The sequence below is a fragment of the Lathyrus oleraceus genome, chromosome 3, assembly GCF_024323335.1.
Source record: "Lathyrus oleraceus cultivar Zhongwan6 chromosome 3, CAAS_Psat_ZW6_1.0, whole genome shotgun sequence".
NCBI classification, from domain to species: Eukaryota; Viridiplantae; Streptophyta; class Magnoliopsida; order Fabales; family Fabaceae; genus Lathyrus; species Lathyrus oleraceus.
The window spans coordinates 274465757-274486961 of NC_066581.1; the positions used below are offsets into that span (position 1 = coordinate 274465757).

Sequence of the window (21205 nt, forward strand, 5' to 3'; positions counted from 1 at the left end):
CTATCATAAAGGTTAAGAGATTGAGAACTGACAATGGCCTTGAGTTCTGCAATGAAGCTTTCGATAGTTACCGTGTCGAGTATGGGATTACAAGGCATAAGACTATAACAGGTACTCCTCGGCAAAATGGCTTAGCTAAGAGATTCAATTTAACAATCCTTGAAATGGTTAGATGCATGTTGGTTAGTGCTGGATTGAAGAAGGTGTTTTTGACAGAAGTTGTTTCAACAATAACTTATTTGATAAATAGATGTCCCTCAACTGCCTTGGAAATAAAGACACCTGAAGAAGTTAGGCCGGGTCATCCACTAGATCTCGACAAACTAAGAGTATTTCGTTGTTTGGCTTATGCTCACATTAGGAAAGATAAGGTCGAACCTAGAGCTCTAGATGCATGTTCCTTGGATAACTTGAGGGAGTCAAAGGTTATAGGTTGTGGTGCCTATAACTAGGTCACAAAAGATGTATCACAATTCGTGACGTAGTTTTCAATGAAGTCGTGATGGCATTCAAGAAACCTGGTGAATTTGGTCGAAATGCATAAATCTTTGGAGAAGAGCTGGAACTGGGAGAAATTTTTGTTGAGGTAAAGCATACTGATGCTGAATTGCATGACCCAGATGAAGTCAAAGAAGAAGAGCAAGATGTTGCAGAAATTGAGGAAACTGTCGATAACTACCTGCTGGCAAAAGATAGGTCGAGAATAGTCATCAAGCCACCTCAGAGACTTGGGTATGCAGATCTCATAGCTTATGCCTTAATCTATGCAAGTGAGGTTCTAGATGAAGAACCTAGAGATATAAGGAAGTTATGAGGAGTCGAAATAAGACTGAATGGATGAAGGCCATGGATGATGAGATGAAGTCTCTTCATGATAACCACCGTATGCAATTGATAAAGTTGCATGAAGAAAGCTAGTTTGTTCCCTTGATGTTATAGAGTTTGTTCCAAGGTGGAGATTTGTGAGATATTGGATCGAACTCTAGTATGGTCAAATGGTAGCTTATTAGTTTGACATGACCTTAGCATGCTATCGAAGTCTATTCACATGCTGTAGTCGAAGTATGTTAGGATTGTTAGCATATCGAATTTGGCCTGTTTGTTATGCCCAATTATTTAAGTTAGTTTGTTCTCTAAGTTAGCTTGTGTAATGGACTTGTGTGTAAATGCCCATTTGTTCAGTATGTTAGTTTTCTTATAAATAACATACTAATCTCTCATCATTAAAAAATAAGACAAATCTTAATTAAGGTGAAATATGTTATTTGTTATTCTATAATATCTGTAATATTGTTTCAGAGAGAAATTAAATAATATAAGTTAATAACCAATTTCATTGTGTTCTTATTGTTTTCTTCTTTTCTACCTTTGCAAGTTTCTTACTGATCAAAAAATCAATTATACTTTATCATATTAACATCGTTATATATATATATATATATATATATATATATATATATATATATATATATATATATATATATATATATATATATATATATATATATATATATATATATATATATATATATATATATATATATATATATATATATATATATAATAATGTGTGTGATATGATGGTGAGAAAGAGGGAATGTGAGAAAGTTATGGGTGTTTGTTCATTCATGTAAGAAAAGAGAAATTATGAAAAAGTAAAAATGCCAAATTCTGAGTTCTGATAATAAGGCCTGACATGAAGTGACTAATGTCCAAATGGGTATAAATAAATGGGTGTGGAGAGGGGCTGCGTGTGGTTTTATTTGTCACGCTATTTTGTCAGAAATTATTAACTATTTACAGCAAAGAAAGATACTACTACTAAGATTAACATTCACCCCTATCGTTCATTTATTCATAAACTTAACCAGGTTAATATCAAGCCAACAGATTATCATCTCAAACTTTGAATTTCAATTCCAAACATTCATTATATTTCGTTTTCCACAAACTTTGAATAAGATTAAATTTAAAGGAGAAAATACCTGAAAAACATTAAAAAAAAACTTAATTGAAAATAAAGAATTACATTAATAGGGGACAAATAATCAATTTAATATAAGTTATTGCTGTATAATTCAATCACGATTAACATTTTTTTATTTCTCATATATAATATCCTTTAAAATTTAAATGTGATTACTTTAATATAAATTTAACTCAAATTAATAAAAATATTTGATTATTATTATTATTATTATTATTCATTTATTTTAGTTTAAAAGTCTAATAGTCTGAATAAAAAATTACGATTTTCTAAAATCATTTAAATTATCAGTATGATGTGGCCAAATACAATGTGGTTTATTGAATATAATGTAAAATTATTTTAAATATCTTCTATTTTTTTAATAAATAAATGAGATATCACATGTTTAAATTCAAACCTTTTAATTAAAATGTTTTTCCACAACTATCAACATTTAATAAATTTATTATTGAACTATCAATTTACTAATATTTAGTATCAATTATTAATAAGAGTAAAATTGAATAGAGTCAAATTCTTGATAAAATATTCATAATTTAAAACATGTACATGTAATATGTATATGCGTTAAATACACTACTCCTATATAAATGTTGTCTCATTTCCACTATAAATGTTTTTCCAAGTTTCGAGTTCTTCAACAATTTGACCTTTCTCCTTCTCTCCTTTCTTCTTTCTTTCACATAACCTGTGTGCTTTGCTTCCTATACCTCCTCCATTTCATGCTATTTTCTCTACAAACTCTACCTTCATTTCTCACCTTTATATCTCTCTTTTTTTCTTCACTGTCACATACATGGCTTCTATGAACTTGTTAGGTTTCTCTCTCTCACCACAAGAACAACACCCATCTTCTACTCAAGATCAAACGGTGGTTCCTTCTCTTTTTGGTTTCAACCCTCACGATGATGGTTCTGGTGTTCAACAAGGAGATCACTGCTTTGATCTCACTTCTCACTCTTCAAATCCTCATCATCATCATTCACTCAACCACCTTTCTCATCCTTTTTCCATCTATGAAGCTTTCCACACAAATAACAACATTCATACCACTCAAGGTTTTGCAGTTTGCAGTAACAGACCGTTTTTTAAAACCTTGTTTGCAGCGGTCTTAAATATGTTTACATAGTACTAATCAATTTTTTTTGTTTGTTCCTTCAGATTGGAAGGAGAACTACAACAACCAAACACTACTACTAGGAAGTTCATGCATTAACCAAAATGTGAACAATACTCATCAACAGGTGCAACCAAAGCTAGAAAACTTCCTTGGTGGAAACTCTTTCTCCGATCATCAAAATGAATACGGTGGCAACAACAACTCATACTCTTCGTTACACCTTCCGGCTACTCAACTGGAACCATCTTGTGGCGGCGGTGCTGCTGGTGGCGGTGATGATAGCACAAATAACAACAATAATAACTCCATAGGTTTATCAATGATAAAAACATGGCTGAGAAACCAGCCTCCACCAGAAAACAACAACAACAACGAAAGTGGAGCAGCACGGGTGCAGACACTATCACTCTCCATGAGTACCGGTTCACAGTCAAGCTCATCGGTGCCTCTTCTCAATGCAAACGCCATGAATGGTGAGATTTCATCGTCGGAAAACAAACAACCACCAACAACTGCTGTAGCACTTGATAGCAACCAAACCGGCGCCGTCGTTGAAAGTGCTGCGCCTAGAAAATCCATTGATACCTTCGGACAAAGAACTTCCATTTACCGCGGTGTAACAAGGTTCTTTATTTCTTCTATACCAAAAAACATTTGAAAAATATTACTACTATTTAAACAAGTTTTTTTTCAAGTTTACTTTTTAGATGCATGATGATGAGGTTAGGGTTTTCATGATTGATTGAAGGCATAGATGGACAGGAAGATATGAAGCTCATCTTTGGGATAACAGTTGCAGAAGAGAGGGACAAACTCGCAAAGGAAGACAAGGTAAGATTAAGATCTACATACGTTTCTTATTGTACTCTTTTTAATATCTTACTTAACTAGTGTTTTTCATCTTTGCATGTTCTTTTCCTCTATGTTCTTCATCAATCTACATGGTTTTGCAGTTTACTTGGGTGAGTAGAAAATCATTCACTTAAATAATTTTTTGTTGATTCTTATATTCTTTTAATGTTACAAGTTGTTGATGTTGGTTATGTACTTTTAGGAGGTTATGACAAAGAAGAAAAAGCAGCTAGAGCCTACGATTTAGCAGCACTAAAATACTGGGGAGCAACTACAACAACAAATTTTCCTGTGAGTTATCTTTTCCTCATTTTATGCAATGTGTCTGTTTAAATTAATTTTTTGATTTATAAATGCAAAGCTGAATATTGAATGAATTTTAGATAAGCCATTATGAAAAAGAATTGGAAGAAATGAAACACATGACAAGACAAGAGTATGTTGCGTCATTGAGAAGGTACATATATATTTGCAAACGCCACATGCACTATTACTAATTTGATTCATGAACCTTTGTTTATTGATATTGATACATTAATTGAAATTTTGAAACAGGAAAAGTAGTGGTTTTTCTCGCGGTGCATCCATTTACCGAGGAGTAACTAGGTACATTTGACTAGTATTTAAGTTTCTGTGTTTATGATCTTTTCTTAAAGTTAAATTAATGACTCATCAATGTTCACTTATATAACACTATTAATTGCTCTTGAAATTACTAACGATTGAAGTAACAAAAGCATTCATTTCTTGTTATTTGAATGATGTGATTGCAGACATCATCAACATGGTAGATGGCAAGCAAGGATTGGAAGAGTTGCAGGCAACAAAGATCTCTACCTAGGAACTTTCAGTAAGCTAGTTTCAACTATTATAACTAAATATTTTATTAAATAATTAATATATCAGATTTATATCCAGTTGCATAAGTATTCAATAAATTTGAAAAAGAAATCTTTGATTATAATAGACACATGCACCTAGCTCTTCTACCTTTTCTATACATGTCCAATCATCCATTTTTCTTGTTAGTATTAGTATGAGTTCTAAAAGTATATATGCAAATACCTATGTGATGAGACATGATAGAATGTCTTTTCTGCAGGCACTCAAGAAGAGGCAGCGGAGGCATATGATGTAGCAGCCATAAAATTCAGAGGACTTAGTGCAGTTACAAATTTCGACATGAGCCGATACGACGTGAAAACCATACTCGAGAGCAGCACTTTACCGATCGGTGGTGCTGCAAAGCGTTTGAAAGATATGGAGCAAGTTGAATTATTGAGTGTGAATGTGGTGGATAATATTGGCCAAGATCATCATCGTCAGAGCATCATCCATAATAATGCTACTAATTCCCATTTAACAGATCAAACCATCAATAACTATGCAGCAGCTAATTGGCAGGCTCTTTCATTCCAACAACAGCAACACCCTTACAATACCAACAACATGCAGTTACAGCATTATCCTTATGGTGCACAGACTCAAACTCAGAAGCTTTGGTGCAAACAAGAACAAGATTCTGATGATCATAATACTTATACTACTACTACTACTGATCATCATATTCATCATCAACAGCTACAGTTAGGGAATAACAACAATAACAATAACACCCATAATTTCTTTGGTTTGCAAAATATCATGAGTATGGATTCTGCTTCCATGGATAATACTTCTGGTTCAAATTCTCTTGTTTATGGTGGTGGAGATCATGGTGGCTATGGAGGAAACGGCGGATATATGATTCCAATGGCTACTACTACCGTTATTGGAAATGATGGTAGTAATAACCAAAATCAAAGAAGCAGCAATAACAGTTTTGGTGATAGTGATCAAATAAAAGGATTTGGTTATGAGAATGTTTTTGGAGCTAGTGATCCTTATCATGCACATGCAAGAAATTTGTACTATCAGCAGCAACAGTTATCTGTTGATGAAGGATCAAACTGCAATAACAATAATAATTGGGTTCCAACTGCTATTCCAACACTTGCACCAAGGACTGCCAATGTGTCTCTTTGTCCACCTTTCAATTTGTTGCATGAATAGTCATTGGAGAAGGAAAAAATAAGATATAGGTTTTGTTTTAGTTTGATTTGGAAGGGTTAATTAGGATGAAAATTCTAACATGCAGGATAGTTTGATTATTGTAGCTTTAATTAAGTTTAGTCATGGTAGAACATCTTACTGTGAATTTTTGGGATTAACTGATGATCTAGAGAATGTAGGTTCTTATTTCATTTGCAAGTTTTATTTATTATCAGTACTAGACTCTGTAATTTTTGGAATAATTACAGGATCATACAAAGGATGAAGTTTTTGTTTGTGTATATGTTCTAAAATTTTCAGATGATTTGATTACATTTTAGAATTGATTTAAACACAATTGTCAAATGGGATGATTAGCAATAGAAGTTTTGCATCTTTCTTATGTTACAACTTTATAGTGTGTGCAATGCAGCTGAGTAAACAAAATTCATCTTTTTTTCTTTCCATTTAATCCATGATTATCAATCATGTGATTGGAAAGGTTGGTAACAAGACTTCTATTTCCTTTTGACATGAGATTTGGATGTGCATACTACTATGTGTCATCTTTTGTCAAGACTCTTCTCCTATTCATGTTCTTATTAGTGGTTGAGTGGGATGACTCGAGGAGGATTTTGATCGATGCTTAGGAAAGAGAAGAGCACCAAGAAGAAGCTGCTTGAGCAAAAGAAGAGCGTCAAATTGCTCGTGAAGAGAAGATGGTCACAGATGCACAATTGTGTATTCTGAAAAATAATCTTGACCATATTTTCACAAGTCTAGAAAACCTCAATTGTTCTTTTTTCACACCTTCTCTCTCAAGTCAAGTCTATAGAAAAGCTTCATAGTGTGTTGATTGAGTTAGAGTTGTTAGGTGTTATGAGAGTTTCTTCAACATAGGCAATTATCTTCAACCTTGAATCAAGAAACCCACTTATGCAGTACTTAACTTTAAAGATTGAGTGTTAGTGGTAGATACAAAGTACATTATCGAATCTATTAGTTTTTCCTGATGCTTCTTATGTGTATTACATTGAATATTTAATATTGTGATTATGGTACTTGGAAAATGACTTCCAATAAGAAAATGTTATTTTGTACTCCAACGAAGACTTCCAATATTGTGATTAGTGTTAAACGAAGGTAGCTGCAAAAGGTAGCTGTGAAAGAAGTTTGGAGTTTTCATGATCATTGGGTAGAACAAGGGTTCATACAAGGAACTGACATGATCGAGTAAAGAATGATGCAGAAAGGAAGCTTGGAGCGTGTCATATCCTCAAATTTACCTACCTCATATCACCTTCTTAAACCCTAATCCATGAGCACACATACCACCCATGTCATCTCATATGCATCTATACTTCACAATCCAAAATAATCCACAAACTCAAGGCATGAGATTCATCTGTGAAGAATCAAGCTCCTCAGGTCATGTTGAGGTGTGCCCAAGCTGTAACACCCTATACTACTTTTAGGATTAGCGACTGACCCCACAAACCAACACGAGTCTTTTCAACATATTTTGTCCTCACTCACACACTTTTCGGGAAACTTCCAAGTCAAGCACGCTTAACTATGAAGTTCTTATCTATTAGGCTACCGAAAACAAGATGCATATTCTTTTCGGTAGCCTAACTAATAAGAACTTCATAGTTAAGCGTGCTTGACTTGGAGTAGTATTTGGATGGGTGACCTTCTGGGAAGTTTTCCGGAAAGCGTGTGAGTGAGGACAAAAGCATGCTGAAAATACCCGTGTTGGTTTGTGGGGTCAGTCGATAATCCTGAAAGCAGTCTAGGGCGTTACAAATGGTATCAGAGTCAGACCTCTCCCAATACGATGTGGCTCGGGGACGAACCAAGCGAAAGCTGGTAGGCATGTAACACCCGAGACCGGAGATGCCTGAAAGTGATTACATGTTATACCCGAGGGCGAGGGAGTGGTTGTCGGTGCACGAGGCATGACAATGAGACACTCCTAACAACTTCTAGGAAAAAACCGAATTCACATCAGAATGAGAGGGATCATGTTGTTGTGCATGTATGGGACTGCATGGTTGAAGGAAGACTTATAAAGATTAATTGGTACTACCTATACCAACAAGATGCATCTTTTTCTCGGTAGCCTAATAGATAAAAACTTCATAGTTAAGCGTGCTTGACTTGAAGTAGTATTTATATGGGTGACCTTCTGGGAAGTTTCCTGGAAAGCGTGCGAGTGAGGAAAAATAATGCTTAAAAGACCTGTGTTGGTTTGTGGGGTCAGTCGATAATCCTGAAAGCAGTCTAGGGCATTACAAAGCCATCTTAATCATAATTCCATCCTCAAGCATCCCACAAAACTTAGAGGATCATTCAAGACATCTCACTCACTCCCCAAACCCAACTTGGATGGTGAGTCCCCTTTGAAGAAGCTTCAAGATTCATCTGGTCACCCAAGGAATAAACCTTAGTTCTTGACCCTCCTTTGCCTTATGCAAGTCATGATTCACCATGGATCTTGACCATTACATTTAGGACCACTCAAATTCAAAGTTTTTTCATGCTCCACACCTTTGAGACACCTCAATGTGACCTTTGCATCTCAAACCCTAATCCACCTGGCTTTGGTTCTTGATGAAACTTGTGGCTCAAGAAACCCTAATTTAAGGGTTCCTTGATCATTGAACTTGCTCTATTTTGATCATATAATCACCCTACCATTAATTTAAGATCATTTCATGACCATTACATTCAAAATCCACCCTTTAAATATCTATTCAATCCATGTTACAAGTAGTTGGTTTGTTCATGATTTTTCAACTTTCAATGCTTTGATCCACCCATTAATTTGACTTAAAATCATCCCACAAGGATCCAAATCTTATTTTACATCATGGTATGATCACATGAACTCAAAACATCCACCATTGTACTTTGGAAATCAAGAAGTCACAAAATCCCATTTTTAGGTCATGTTGGTTGGTTGCATTTTGGAAAGAATGACCTATGGGATGTTCCAAAGACCATAATTTTCTTATTTCTCAAGCTTTTTGAATTCCACTTAGAGACCAATGTCCTAAATACCTTCCTCTCCAACTTTGTTTCAAGGTCCAAGACCTAATTCATTGAGGAAGGGCTTTAATTTTGCTATTGGCCAAGCTGGTCCAACATGCCCACCATACCCTAAAGTCATGTCATGACCACTAATTTGACACATTTCCATTTCCAAAACACAAACCCTTTTGACCTGGTTCTTTTTAAATTCAATCAATATCATGGCAAGGAATAAATGGCCCAAAATTATGACAAAATGCACGAGCCAATTTTGTTTGGCCTTGGTTCAAACATGAAGGATCATCCTGATGCACAAACCAGACATGTCAAAGTCAGATTTTGCAAATACATTCACCAAGATCCCAAATCATTCTAATCTGAATCCTTTTGATATCTAACATTTTACACAACATTTCAAGGCCCAAATGAAAGTCAACTTGGATGCCAAAACTTTTCAAATTGCAAAACCCGATCCCATGTGCTAATTCTGATTTTGCCTAAAATGAAAAAAAATCCATAGCAGGCCATCTCTTTGCTCTTGTTTGTTCCAGATCGATGCTAAGGACCAAAGCAAAGTGGTATGTGGTGCAAACAAGCTCAGACCACAATCACACTTGTCCCCCCGAGTTCAACCTTGAGCACGCTTCGAGCCACTCCCTTTTTCTGAGCAATCCTCTGTATTCTCCCTCCAAAACTATACACGCACCTTCCCTATAAATAGGTGAAGGTGTCCCCTTTATTTTCCACGCTTGAAAGCCCCCCAAACCTCTACTTGACATTTCACCTTGAGCTTAAAAAATAGAACATCATGTTTTGAGTTTCAGAGAGTTTCTATCCCATACCACCACCCAGAAACCTTCACTAACCTTCATTCAAGCTTTCCAAACTCCTAAATCACATTCCTCAAGCTTCCCTTGAGCTAAGTTGTGTCATTGGAGAAGGCTCGTCTGGAAGAAGAACAAAGAGCAAGAGAAGCTGCAGAGAAGGTCGTTGCTGAGGCTGCTGCTACTGCTGAAGTTGAAGCCAAAGTAAAGGCTGATACTGAAGAAGCAACACACATAGCTACAGAAGAAGCTGCTAAGGCAACGAATGACGCTCTAACTCAGGGGGAGCAATCTCGCTCTGACTTTTCTCCTCTAGTGTTGAAGACTCTGGAAGAGCTACAGAAGGAGCTGCAGATTGTAAGAGCTAGACTGGATCAACAGGACTCTGTCAACTCTAACATTCAAAACCTACGGAATTGCTTCAGAGGATGCCACCACCTACGAACCCTTAGGCACTCAGGATTTGTTTTGTTGTTTTCTCTACTTGCCTATCTAATATGTATTCTCTAAGTGTTTTTCTCTCTGTTCTTAATAACTAATCATCTTATCTGTAATTCTCTTTCCCATATATGAATCATATTTTATCTACTCTAATTTTTTTTTGCTACGTCTTTTTGAGTCTGACAAAAAGGGGGAGAATAAAAACAGCTCTGATGAAATAATATATAAGCCTCTTGCTACACTATGCATATTTAAATTATGAAATTCTAAGTTATGCAGGAAGTATCTAAGATAAAAATTGGCTGCTATGCAAGGAGATCTGGTAAGAACATCTAAAATGTATTATGATCTATCTCAGGGGGAGTCATCACTCATCTGACTCTGAGATAATTTTTTTAATATCCTTGTTGTAGTATCATTGTTTCATCATCACTCTGAGGTTTTTGTCATCATCAAAAAGGGGAAGATTGTAAGAACAAGATTCTGTGTCTATAATTCCTCTATAAGGTTTTGATGATAACAAAGGATGAAACAAATTGGTATCCTAACATAATTTATCTAAGTGTGCAGGACTCTAATCGAAAAAGGATCAGATAAACATACATCTGATAATCACGTAAGTCCAGAATGATCACTTAGAAGATACTCAAGCAGAGGGTCTGACTCTGTACAAAAGAAAGCGCACAAAGTTCTATGTAGAGAGAAGAATCATATGCTCTAAATCTAAACAGTACATTCAATGGATCTGATGACTCTACACTCTGGAAAAATCACTATCAGAAAGACATCAAGAACCTCTGAAATCAATCAACGTTCATTAACTATCTGAAGATACACACGCTGAACAAGAACATCTGAGCTCCCCGTACTCTGACTCAGGACAATTACAAAGACTTAGCTGCGAAGTCTTTCGTTTTTGGTATGAATCTATTTTTGGAAGAGAGTCAACGTGCTTCACAATTGCTATGGAAAGGACAAAGAGATTAATGACATTAAAAGTCCATCATTGACAAGATATCCATGAATGCCTCAACTAACAATCTCTTTATCTAATCTCTATATAAAGGATGGATCATCTTCATACAAGACAACGAAGCATACGAGAATACTGCAAACAATTCATAAATCTCTTTTATTCTTGTTTATTTTTGTTCACACGAGTTGTTGCTCTAAGTGTGAAATATCTCTGTTCTTATATTGTGTAACTACTGCTTATGTAGAAGCACTAAGCACATTAATGTACTTTCATTACTTGTGGAATATTCCTCAAGTGACTTATGAAGTCTGTAAACTTGAGAGGGCTAAGAGATCTTTATCTTCTTAGATGCTCTTTGTTGTAATCTTTCAATATTAGTGGATTAAGTCCTTGTTAAAGGAGAAATCACCTTGGCCAGGTGGACTGGAGTAGCTTTGAATTTCAAGCAAACCAGGATAAACTTATGTGTTGTTAGCCTTATTTTCGTATGTGTTTTATTTGTAAAAGTTTTTATTATCAGTGGAAACAATTCAAACCCCCCTTTCTTATTTTTCTATACCTTCAATTGGTATCAGAGCTCCGGCCCTGTTATTGATTTTCTAATCAAACACTTAATAGTGTAGAGAGATCCAGTGTGAGAAAAACTATGGCCAACACCAATGAAAGAGACAGTTACAATGCCAAACCTTCGACATGATGGAGAAAAGTTTGATTATTGGAAAGATAGAATTGAAAGTTTCTTTCTGGGTATGACGCTGACCTACGGGACATAGTTACTATTGGCTATGTACCTGCTGTATCTGATGCCGGTATAGCTATTTCCAGAAACAAAATGCTGATGACCAGAAGCGTGATTTCAAAAGTCACCACAAAGCCAAAACAATATTGTTGAATGCCATTTCCTACAATAAATATGAAAAGATCACCAACAGGGAAACTGCTAAAGAAATACTTGACTCCCTAAAGATGACCCAGAAGGCAACTCACAAGTTAAAGAGACAAAGGCTCTGACTCTAATTCAGAAATATGAAGCCTTCAAGATGGAGGACGATGAAGCTATAGAGCTAATGTTTTCTAGATTTCAAACTTTAATTGCAGGACTCAAGGTTCTGGACAAAGGCTACACAATTGCAGATCATGTCAAAAAGATTCTCAAAAGCTTGCCAAAGAAATGGAGACCTATGGTCACTGCATTGAAACTATAAAAAGATCTAAACAACATAAGCTTGGAAGAACTCGTCAGCTCCCTCAGGAGTCACGAGATAGAACTTGAGGAAGATGAGCCCCAAAAGAAAAGAAAATATGTAGCTCTGAATTCCAGATTTGAGAGACACAAACCAGAAAGGAACAAAGCCCTCCAAGCTGAAGAAGACAATGAGGACTCTGAAAAGGATGATCCTGATGATGAAGAAGAGTTATCCCTTCTAACCAGAAGAGTAAAAAAACTCTGGAGAAAAATGAATAACAACTTTAGAAGACCAAGACCCAAGGGAGATCGCTCAGAATCAACTTCTAGAGGCAAATCAAACAAAGAGGTAACATGCTATGAATGTAAAGAACCAGGTCACTATACAAACGAATGCCCAAAGCTTAAGAAAGAAAGCTCCAGAAGAGAAGGATTCAAGAAAAGTTCCTTCAAAACTAAGAAGGGACTCATGGCCACCTGGGATGACTCTGAATATGATACCTCAGAATCAGACTCTGAAGAAGAACAAGCAAATGCGGCATTCATGGCTACCATATCTGGAAGCTCATCAGAAAGAGAATTTGATCCTGAAGAGGTATTTTCTGATCTTTCTCGCTCTGACCTTGAATCTTGCTTATCTGAATCTCTAAGCTCATATCAAAAACTTCGACAAAAATTTAAAGCATTAAAAATGGTCCTTGAAGGAACCATTGAAGAACGTGATAAGCTTGAGATAAAAGTTTCTGAATTAAAATATGACATTCTGATTTTGGAAAGAGAAAAAGAATCTTCAAATAAACAATGTTTAAAACTTGAAGAAGCTTTATCTCAAGCCCCACAAGCTTCTAACGCAGTTATTTATGAATATGAAAAGGCTTTTCAAAAGTTTCTGAAAAATGGGAATGAAAGAAGCAGAATGGCCTCTATGATTTATGGAGTCAGTCAGAATCAGAAAAGAGGAATAGGATATGATTCTGATGAAGACAAAAAAATATCTTTTGCAGATGATAAACCTAAATCCCCATTTTCTTATCACTACACACATGCACAAACACAAAATTTTACTAATGCTAGAAAACCCAAAGTTCTTGAAACTCTGGGAGAACTAATCACAAAGGACCCAAAATATTTTGGGTACCAAAGGATAAAATAGTTTATGTTGCAAATATCTTTTGCAGTAGAGTTAAGACACCAATCATGGTACCTAGACTCTGGATGCCCGCGACACATGACAGGAAGAAGGCACATGTTCCAAAGCCTGGAACATAAAGATGCTGGCTTAGTAGGTTTCGGAGGAAATCTGAAAGGTAGAATCAGAGGCTCCAGAACTATTGGTAATGGATCTCTTCCCTCTATCTCTGATGTTCTCTATGTTGAAGGATTAATGCATAACCTGTTATCAATAAGTAAATTGAGTGATAACAGTTATGATATAATCTTCAATCAAAAAACATATAAAGCAATTAATCAGAATAATGGAACATTTCTTTTCACTGGCAAGAGGAAAAACAACATTTACAAAATTAATCTTTCAGATCTAAAAGATCAAAATGTAAAATGTTTAATGTATGTAAATGAAGAGCAATGGGTATGGCATAGATGCTTGGGTCACATTAGCATGAGAAGGATTTCTCAGCTAAATAAACTCAAGTTAGTCAGAGGTCTACCTAAGCTGAAGTTCTCTTCAAATGCTCTGTGTGAGGCATGTCAGAAAGGAAAATTTTCAAAAACTTCTTTTAAAAAGAAAAATATTGTTTCTACCTCTAAGCCTTTGGAACTTTTTCACATTGACTTGTTTGGACCTGTTAAGACAGCTTCAGTCAATGGAAAGAAGTATGGAGTGGTCATTGTTGATGATTTTAGTTGCTGGACATGGGTAAAATTTCTAAAGCACACGAATGAGTCACACTTTGTATTCACTAGCTTCTGTTCTAAAGTGCAAAACAAATTTTACTCTAAAATCATCAGAGTCAGAAGTGATCATGGTGGCGAATTCGAAAATAAATTTTTTGAAGAACTTTTGATTCAAATGGAATATCCCATGATTTCTCCTGTCCTAGAACTACACAACAAAATGGGGTTGTAGAAAGGAAGAATAGGACACTCAAAGAAATGGCCAGAACCATGATTAACGAAACAAATATGGCTAAGCACTTTTGGGCTGAAGCAGTAAATACATCGTGCTATATTCAGAATAGAATCTCTGTAAGACCTATTCTGGAGAAGACTCCTTATGAATTGTGTAAGGGAAGAAAACCCAACATTTCTTACTTTCATCCTTTTGGATGCTCCTGTTTTATTCTTAATACTAAAGAACATCTGAACAAGTTTGATTCAAAAGCACAAAAATGTATTATGTTAGTATACTTAGAGTGCTCTAAAGGAGAAACCAGAATTGTGGAAGAATCAATACATGTCAGATTTCATGATAAGCTTGACTCTGAAAAGTCAAAACTAGTTAAAAAACTTGCAGATCTGGAGATAACTCTTGCAGGTTCTGACGAAAAGACTAAAGAATCTGAGGAAGCTGAAAAGCAAAATCCAGAAACAATTGAAACCTCAACTATATAGAAAAGATCAAGAAATCGTCCAAACATCTCTGAAGATTTGATTCTGGGAAACAAGGACGAACCTGTCAGAACAAGGTCTACATTCAAAGTATCCGAAGAAACCCTTCTGGGATTAATATCTCTGATAAAACCTACTTCCTGTAATGAGGTACTTCAAGACAATGACTGGATTCTAGCAATGGAAGAAGAACTTGATCAATTTGCAAAGAATGACATATGGGATCTGGTACCAAGACCAAAAGGAAACCACGTCATTGGAATAAGATGGGTATTCAGAAATAAACTAATTGAAAAGGGAGAAGTTGTCAGAAACAAAGCGCGACTGGTAGCACAAGGTTACAGTCAACAAGAAGGCATTGACTACAACGAAACCTTTACTCCAGTCGCCAGGTTAGAATCCATTCGCTTACTTGTATCATTCGTCGTGAATCATTCCATCAAATTATATCAGATGGATGTCAAGAGCGCATTTCTAAATGGTTATATCTCAGAAGAAGTGTACGTTCACCAACCTCCAGGTTTTGAAAACCCTCAATGTCCAGAACATGTTTTTGAACTAAAAAAATCTTTGTATGGTATAAAACAAGCTCCTAGAGCTTGGCATGAAAGACTAAGCACATTTCTTTTGGAACATGATTTTATTAAAGGAAAAGTTGATTTTACACTCTTTTGTAAAAACACTAGAAATGATCTCATGATATGTCAGATATACGTTGATGATATAATTTTTGGTTCAGCTAACCCCTTTGTTTGTCAAGAATTCTCTGAGTTAATGCAGGCATAATTTGAAATGAGCTTGTTGCAAGAACTAGAATTCTTTCTAGGAATTCAAATCAACCAAGCTTCAAAAGGCACATACGTATACCAAAGTAAATACATAAAAGACATTCTGAAGAAATTTGAAATGTCAGAATGCAAACCAGCAAAGACACCCACGCATCCAACCTGCATTCTGGAAAAAGAAGAAGTAAGTCAAAAGGTTTGTTAGAAGCTCTATCGTGGTATGATAGGCTCTCTTCTCTATCTGACGGCTACACAACCAGATATTCTTTTCAGTGTATGTCTCTGTGCCAGATTCCAATTGGATCCAAAGGAATCTCATTTAACAGTTGTTAAGAGAATCGTAAGGTATATGAAAGGAACACCTAACCTTGGCCTGATGTATGAGAAAACGTCAGAGTATAGGCTCTCTGGATATTGTGATGCAGATTATGCCGGAATAGAGTGGAACAAAAAAGCACATCTAGAAACTGTCAGTTTCTGGAAAACAATCTTATATCTTAGGCCAGCAAAAGACAGTCAACCATTACACTCTCTACTACAGAAGCAGAATATATCTCAACTTCATTATGCACTACTCAGATGCTCTGGATGAAAAACCAACTAGAAGATCATCAGATATATGAGAGTAACGTTCCTATCTTCTGTGATAATACTGTTGCCATATGCTTAAGCAAAAACCCTATTCTACATTCCAGAGCAAAGCACATAGAAATAAAACATCATTTTATCAGAGACTATGTTCAGAAAGGGGTAATTTCTTTAAAATTCATAGATACAGACCACCAATGGACTGATATCTTCACAAAACCCCTTGCTGAAGATAAATTCTCATTCATTCTGAAACATTTAAAAATTAAAAATTGCCCAGCATGAATCAAACTTGTGCTTCTCTGAAATGGCAAAATAGGCTCTAAACTTAACATCTGGTGTCTGAATCTGACTCTGATATTTCTACTATTTAGAAGTTATCTGAATCAGAAATCCTTAAGATCCAATCCCTTGGTATTACTGAAGATTAGATAGATCAACACGTGGTCTCTCTTGCATCTGACTTTGGATCTTCTAGACATCTGTCTAGCACAGAACTCAAGAGACAAACCTTTGATATTTCCTCGAGCAGTGTGCTATTTTGTGGATTAGACATCCATCATTAGCTGTAATTAATTTCTCCCCTAGCGTGTCAACTCATTTTTCTGTTCCATCATTTATTTACTGTTTCTTATTCCCATCTAACACTGTCGTTTTGCATGCCTAAACTTATGTATTTATAGTTACCACACTTCACACTTTCACACTTTTCACTCATATCCTACACAAACCCTTGTTCTCTCACTTTCAAGCACTCTCAGCATCTTCAAGCGTTCTTCAACAACTTCATCTTCTTCATGGATCCCCAACAACAATCAGTTTATAACTATTCCCAACAAATGGAATCAACGGAACAACCTCTAACTCTTCCCAACAAACCACTACAACAACTGCTGCTATTTCTACTCCCGTCTACAAGGAACCCCATATTTTGGATCGTGAACCCCACATCAATCTTGGCAATCCGTTTGATAAGCTAGAAGTGCTTTGTAAATAGTTGGTTGATTTTGAGAATATGAAGAGGAATGGGATTGACCTCACTGGAGAACTTAGAAAGCAAGGGTGGGAAAACTATTTTCAAAGGCTCTATGGTCCTATCTACACCTATCTGGTCAAGGAATTATGGAGATTTGTAGATTCAGACGACCACTACGTTGTGTCATATGTTCTGGGGTTGAAGATCGTCATCACCTATAAATCCATCCCTACCCTTTTGAACATGGAGAAGACAAGGGGAAGAAGAATCTATAACATCATCCCCAGGGCAAGATACATGTCCCATGAGATTGTCCCAACCATATTCAAACATAACACTGAGGGAAACTCGTCCAAGAACAAGGAACTTCACCAGAACCTAAGAGTCTGGATGAAGAACATTATGGGGACTATTTATCACCGCCCAACATCCAAATCGGCAGATTACATCAACACTGACCAGAAGTGTATCCTCTACTGCCTCCACAAAGGGCCCAAGGTGAATCTGCCAGCTTTGCTATTCAAATACCTGAGGGACTCTGTCAGAGACACTAGGAACAACATGAAGCCCAAAACTTACATACCTCTGGGAAGGTTGATCTCTGATGTTCTGATAGAGAGAGGCTTAGTGGATCATCTGATTCATCACAATTTGATGGAAGATGTGATAATCGATATCGGAAGACCTATGAACTCCAGAAACCTCAAGAGCATGGGAATAATAGAGAAGGTTCTGGTCAGGACCTCCTTAGACACCTCCTGGGAAGCCCTGAAATATCAGAGGAAGATATCTAATGACCTCTACCTCTTCTCCAAGATAGATCCCCCAGAAGTGGTTGCGCACTACCTGCAGGATCTAGCAAATCAAGGGGTCGATATCTCAGACTTCTCTGTGGACTGGCTACCAGAACATCCACCGAATTTCATGAAGAGAATGCGAGAACCATCTAAAAGGAAGACAAAGAAGAAAGCTCAAAAGCTGGGAGAAACTTCTGTCTCTAGAACTCTTGTGCCTCTGGTCTCCTCCTCCTCTCCAAGTAAGTCTCTGCTTTCTAACTCTCCCTCTATTCATTTAAGGCAGCTGTCTTCTTCCCTACCTCTACCCTCTACCATTTACACACCCTTTAAACCTACACCTTCTACCACTAAGCCCTCGGAAACACCTACTTCTAACCCACCATCACCGCCCCTTCAATAATTTAACCTCACCACCACCCCTTCAATAATTTAACCTCACCACCACCCCTCTGCCCATATCTGAGTCCCAAATGTTCAATGAACCCATATCACCACCTTCATCCCCACCTTACTATACCTTCTCCTATGACTCTGAGCCATATGACCCCCAATCCCCCACTCTAGCTCAACTTCGGGCTCGTGCCCTCTTCACCCACAACCAACCTGAACCAGAAACAAATATTCCATCACCATTTGAACAACCACCAACACCTCCATCTAAACTACACACTGAAACTCCCACTAAAAACCCCATCTCCCATCATTTTGAACCTCTCACTGAAACCATTCCCACACCACCAGAACCTACATCCCCAACCTCTAAACCAGAAACCACCATTCCCACCCTGGAAGAAGTAGTAACTTTATTTGCAAAGTCTTCAATGGAAAAGATCAGATCATTATCTAAAAACTCTGGTATCAATGATGATCCCTCTGCAGTGAGGATTCACTGGAACAGAGTGATCAGATGGATGACTTCTAAGGCTTTCAAGCTGAAAGGCCTCTCTGAACAAGTCCGTAACGACTTCATCAAAGAAGCTGGAGAGAGGCTGCAAGCACGTCTGGCCAGAGAGGCAGAAGAGAATGCCATAAGAGAAGATGAAGAGAAGGCTTGTTTAGAAGAAGAACAAAGAGCAAGAGAAGCTGCAGAGAAGGTCGCTGCTGAAGCTGAAGCCAAAGCAAAGGCTGATGTTGAAGAAGCAGCAGGCATAACTGCAAAAGAAGCTGCCAAGGCAAGGAATGATGCTCTGACTCAGGGGGGACAATCTCACTCTGACTTTTCTCCTCTAGTGTTGAAGACCCTGGAAGAGCTACAGAAGGAGCAGCAGATTGTAAGAGCCAGACTGGATCAACAGGACTCTGTCAACTCCAACATTCAGAACCTGCTGACTCAATTGCTTCAGAGGATGCCAGCACCTTCGAACCCTTAGGCACTTAGGATTTGTTTTGTTGTTTTTCTCTACTTTCCTATCTAATATGTATTCTCTAAGTGTTTTTCTCTATGTTATTAATAACTAATCATCTTATATGTAATTCTCTTTCCCATATATGAATCATATTTTGCCTACTCTAATTTTTTTTGCTACGTCTTTTTGAGTCCGACAAAAAGGGGGAGAATAAAAATAGCTCTGATGAAATAATATCTAAGCCTCTTGCTACACTGTGCACATTTAAATTATGAAATTCTAAGCTATGCAGGAAGTATCTAAGGAAAAAACTGGCTGCTACGCAAGGAGATCTGATAAGAACATCTAAAATTTATTATGATATATCTCAGGGGGAGTCGTCACTCATCTGACTCTGAGATAATTTTCTTAAAATCCTTGTTGAAGCATCATTGTTTTATCATCACTCTGAGGTTTTTTCATCATCAAAAAGGGGGAGATTGTAAGAACAAGATTCCGTGTCTATAATTCATCTATAATGTTTTGATGATAACAAAGGATGAAATAAATTGGTACCCTGACATAATTTATCTAAGTGTGCAGGACTCTAATCGAAAAAGGATCAGATAAACATACATCTGATAATCACGTAAGTCCAGAATGACCACTTAGAAGATACTCAATCAGAGGTTTTGACTTTGTACAAAAGAAAGCGCACAAAGTTCTACGTAGAGAGAAGAATCAGACGCTATGAATTTGAATATTACATTTAACGGATCTGATGACTTTACACTCTGGAAAAGTCACTATCAGAAAGACATCAAGAACCTCTGAAATCAATCATCTTTCAGTAACTATCTGAAGATACACACGCTAAACAAGAACATCTGAGCTCCCCGTACTCTGACTCAGAACATTTACAAAGACTTAGCTGCAAAGTCTTCCATTTTTGGTATGAATCTATTTTTGGAAGAGAGTTAACACGCTCCACAATTTCCATGGAAAGGACAAAGAGGTTAATGACATTAAAAGTCCATCATTGACAAGATATCCATGAATGCCTTAACTAACGGTCTCTTTATCTAATCTCTATATAAAGGCTGGATCATCTTCATACATGACAACGAAGCATACGAGAATACTGCAAACAATTCATAAATCTCTTTTATTCTTGTTCATTTTTGTTCACACGAGTTGTTGCTCTAAGTGTGAAATATCTCTGTTCTTATATTGTGTAACTACTTCTTATCTAGAAGCACTAAGCACATTACTGTATTTTCATTACTTGCTGAATATTCCTCAAGTGACTTGTGAAGTCTGTAAACTTGAGAGGGCTAAGAGATCTTTATCTTCTTAGACGCTATTTGTTGTAGTCTTTCAAGATTAGTGGATTAAGTCCTTGTTAAATGCGAAATCATCTTGGCCGGGTGAACTGGAGTAGCTTTGAATTTCAAGCGAACCAGGATAAACTTCTGTGTTGTTAGCCTTATTTTTTGCGTGTGTTTTATTTGCAAAAGTTTTTTTATCTATGGAAATAATTCAAACCCCACTTTCTTATTTTTCTCTACCTTCAAGGGGTTGGTTACACAGAGGGAAAATAGTAACAGCCAAAGTGTCCTAGGTACTCCTAGGGAGCCCTTTTTGTGTGTACTTGTTTTGGTTGTAAAGATGTTTGTTTTAAAAATAGAATGAGAGGATGAGAAAATAATTCAT

The 21205-nt window shown here is 36.6% G+C and overlaps 1 protein-coding gene across 1 annotated transcript; it reads left to right on the plus strand.

Annotated features, from left to right (window-relative positions):
• Positions 1–2626: 2626 nt before the first annotated feature.
• LOC127126944 (AP2-like ethylene-responsive transcription factor BBM2) lies at positions 2627–6295 on the plus strand. Its single transcript, XM_051056015.1, has 9 exons — positions 2627–3048; positions 3152–3734; positions 3859–3941; positions 4064–4072; positions 4165–4253; positions 4346–4419; positions 4518–4568; positions 4736–4812; positions 5065–6295. The coding sequence occupies exons 1-9, from the start codon at positions 2787–2789 to the stop codon at positions 6012–6014; spliced, it is 2178 nt and encodes a 725-aa protein (XP_050911972.1). The 5' UTR covers positions 2627–2786; the 3' UTR covers positions 6015–6295.
• Positions 6296–21205: the final 14910 nt, after the last annotated feature.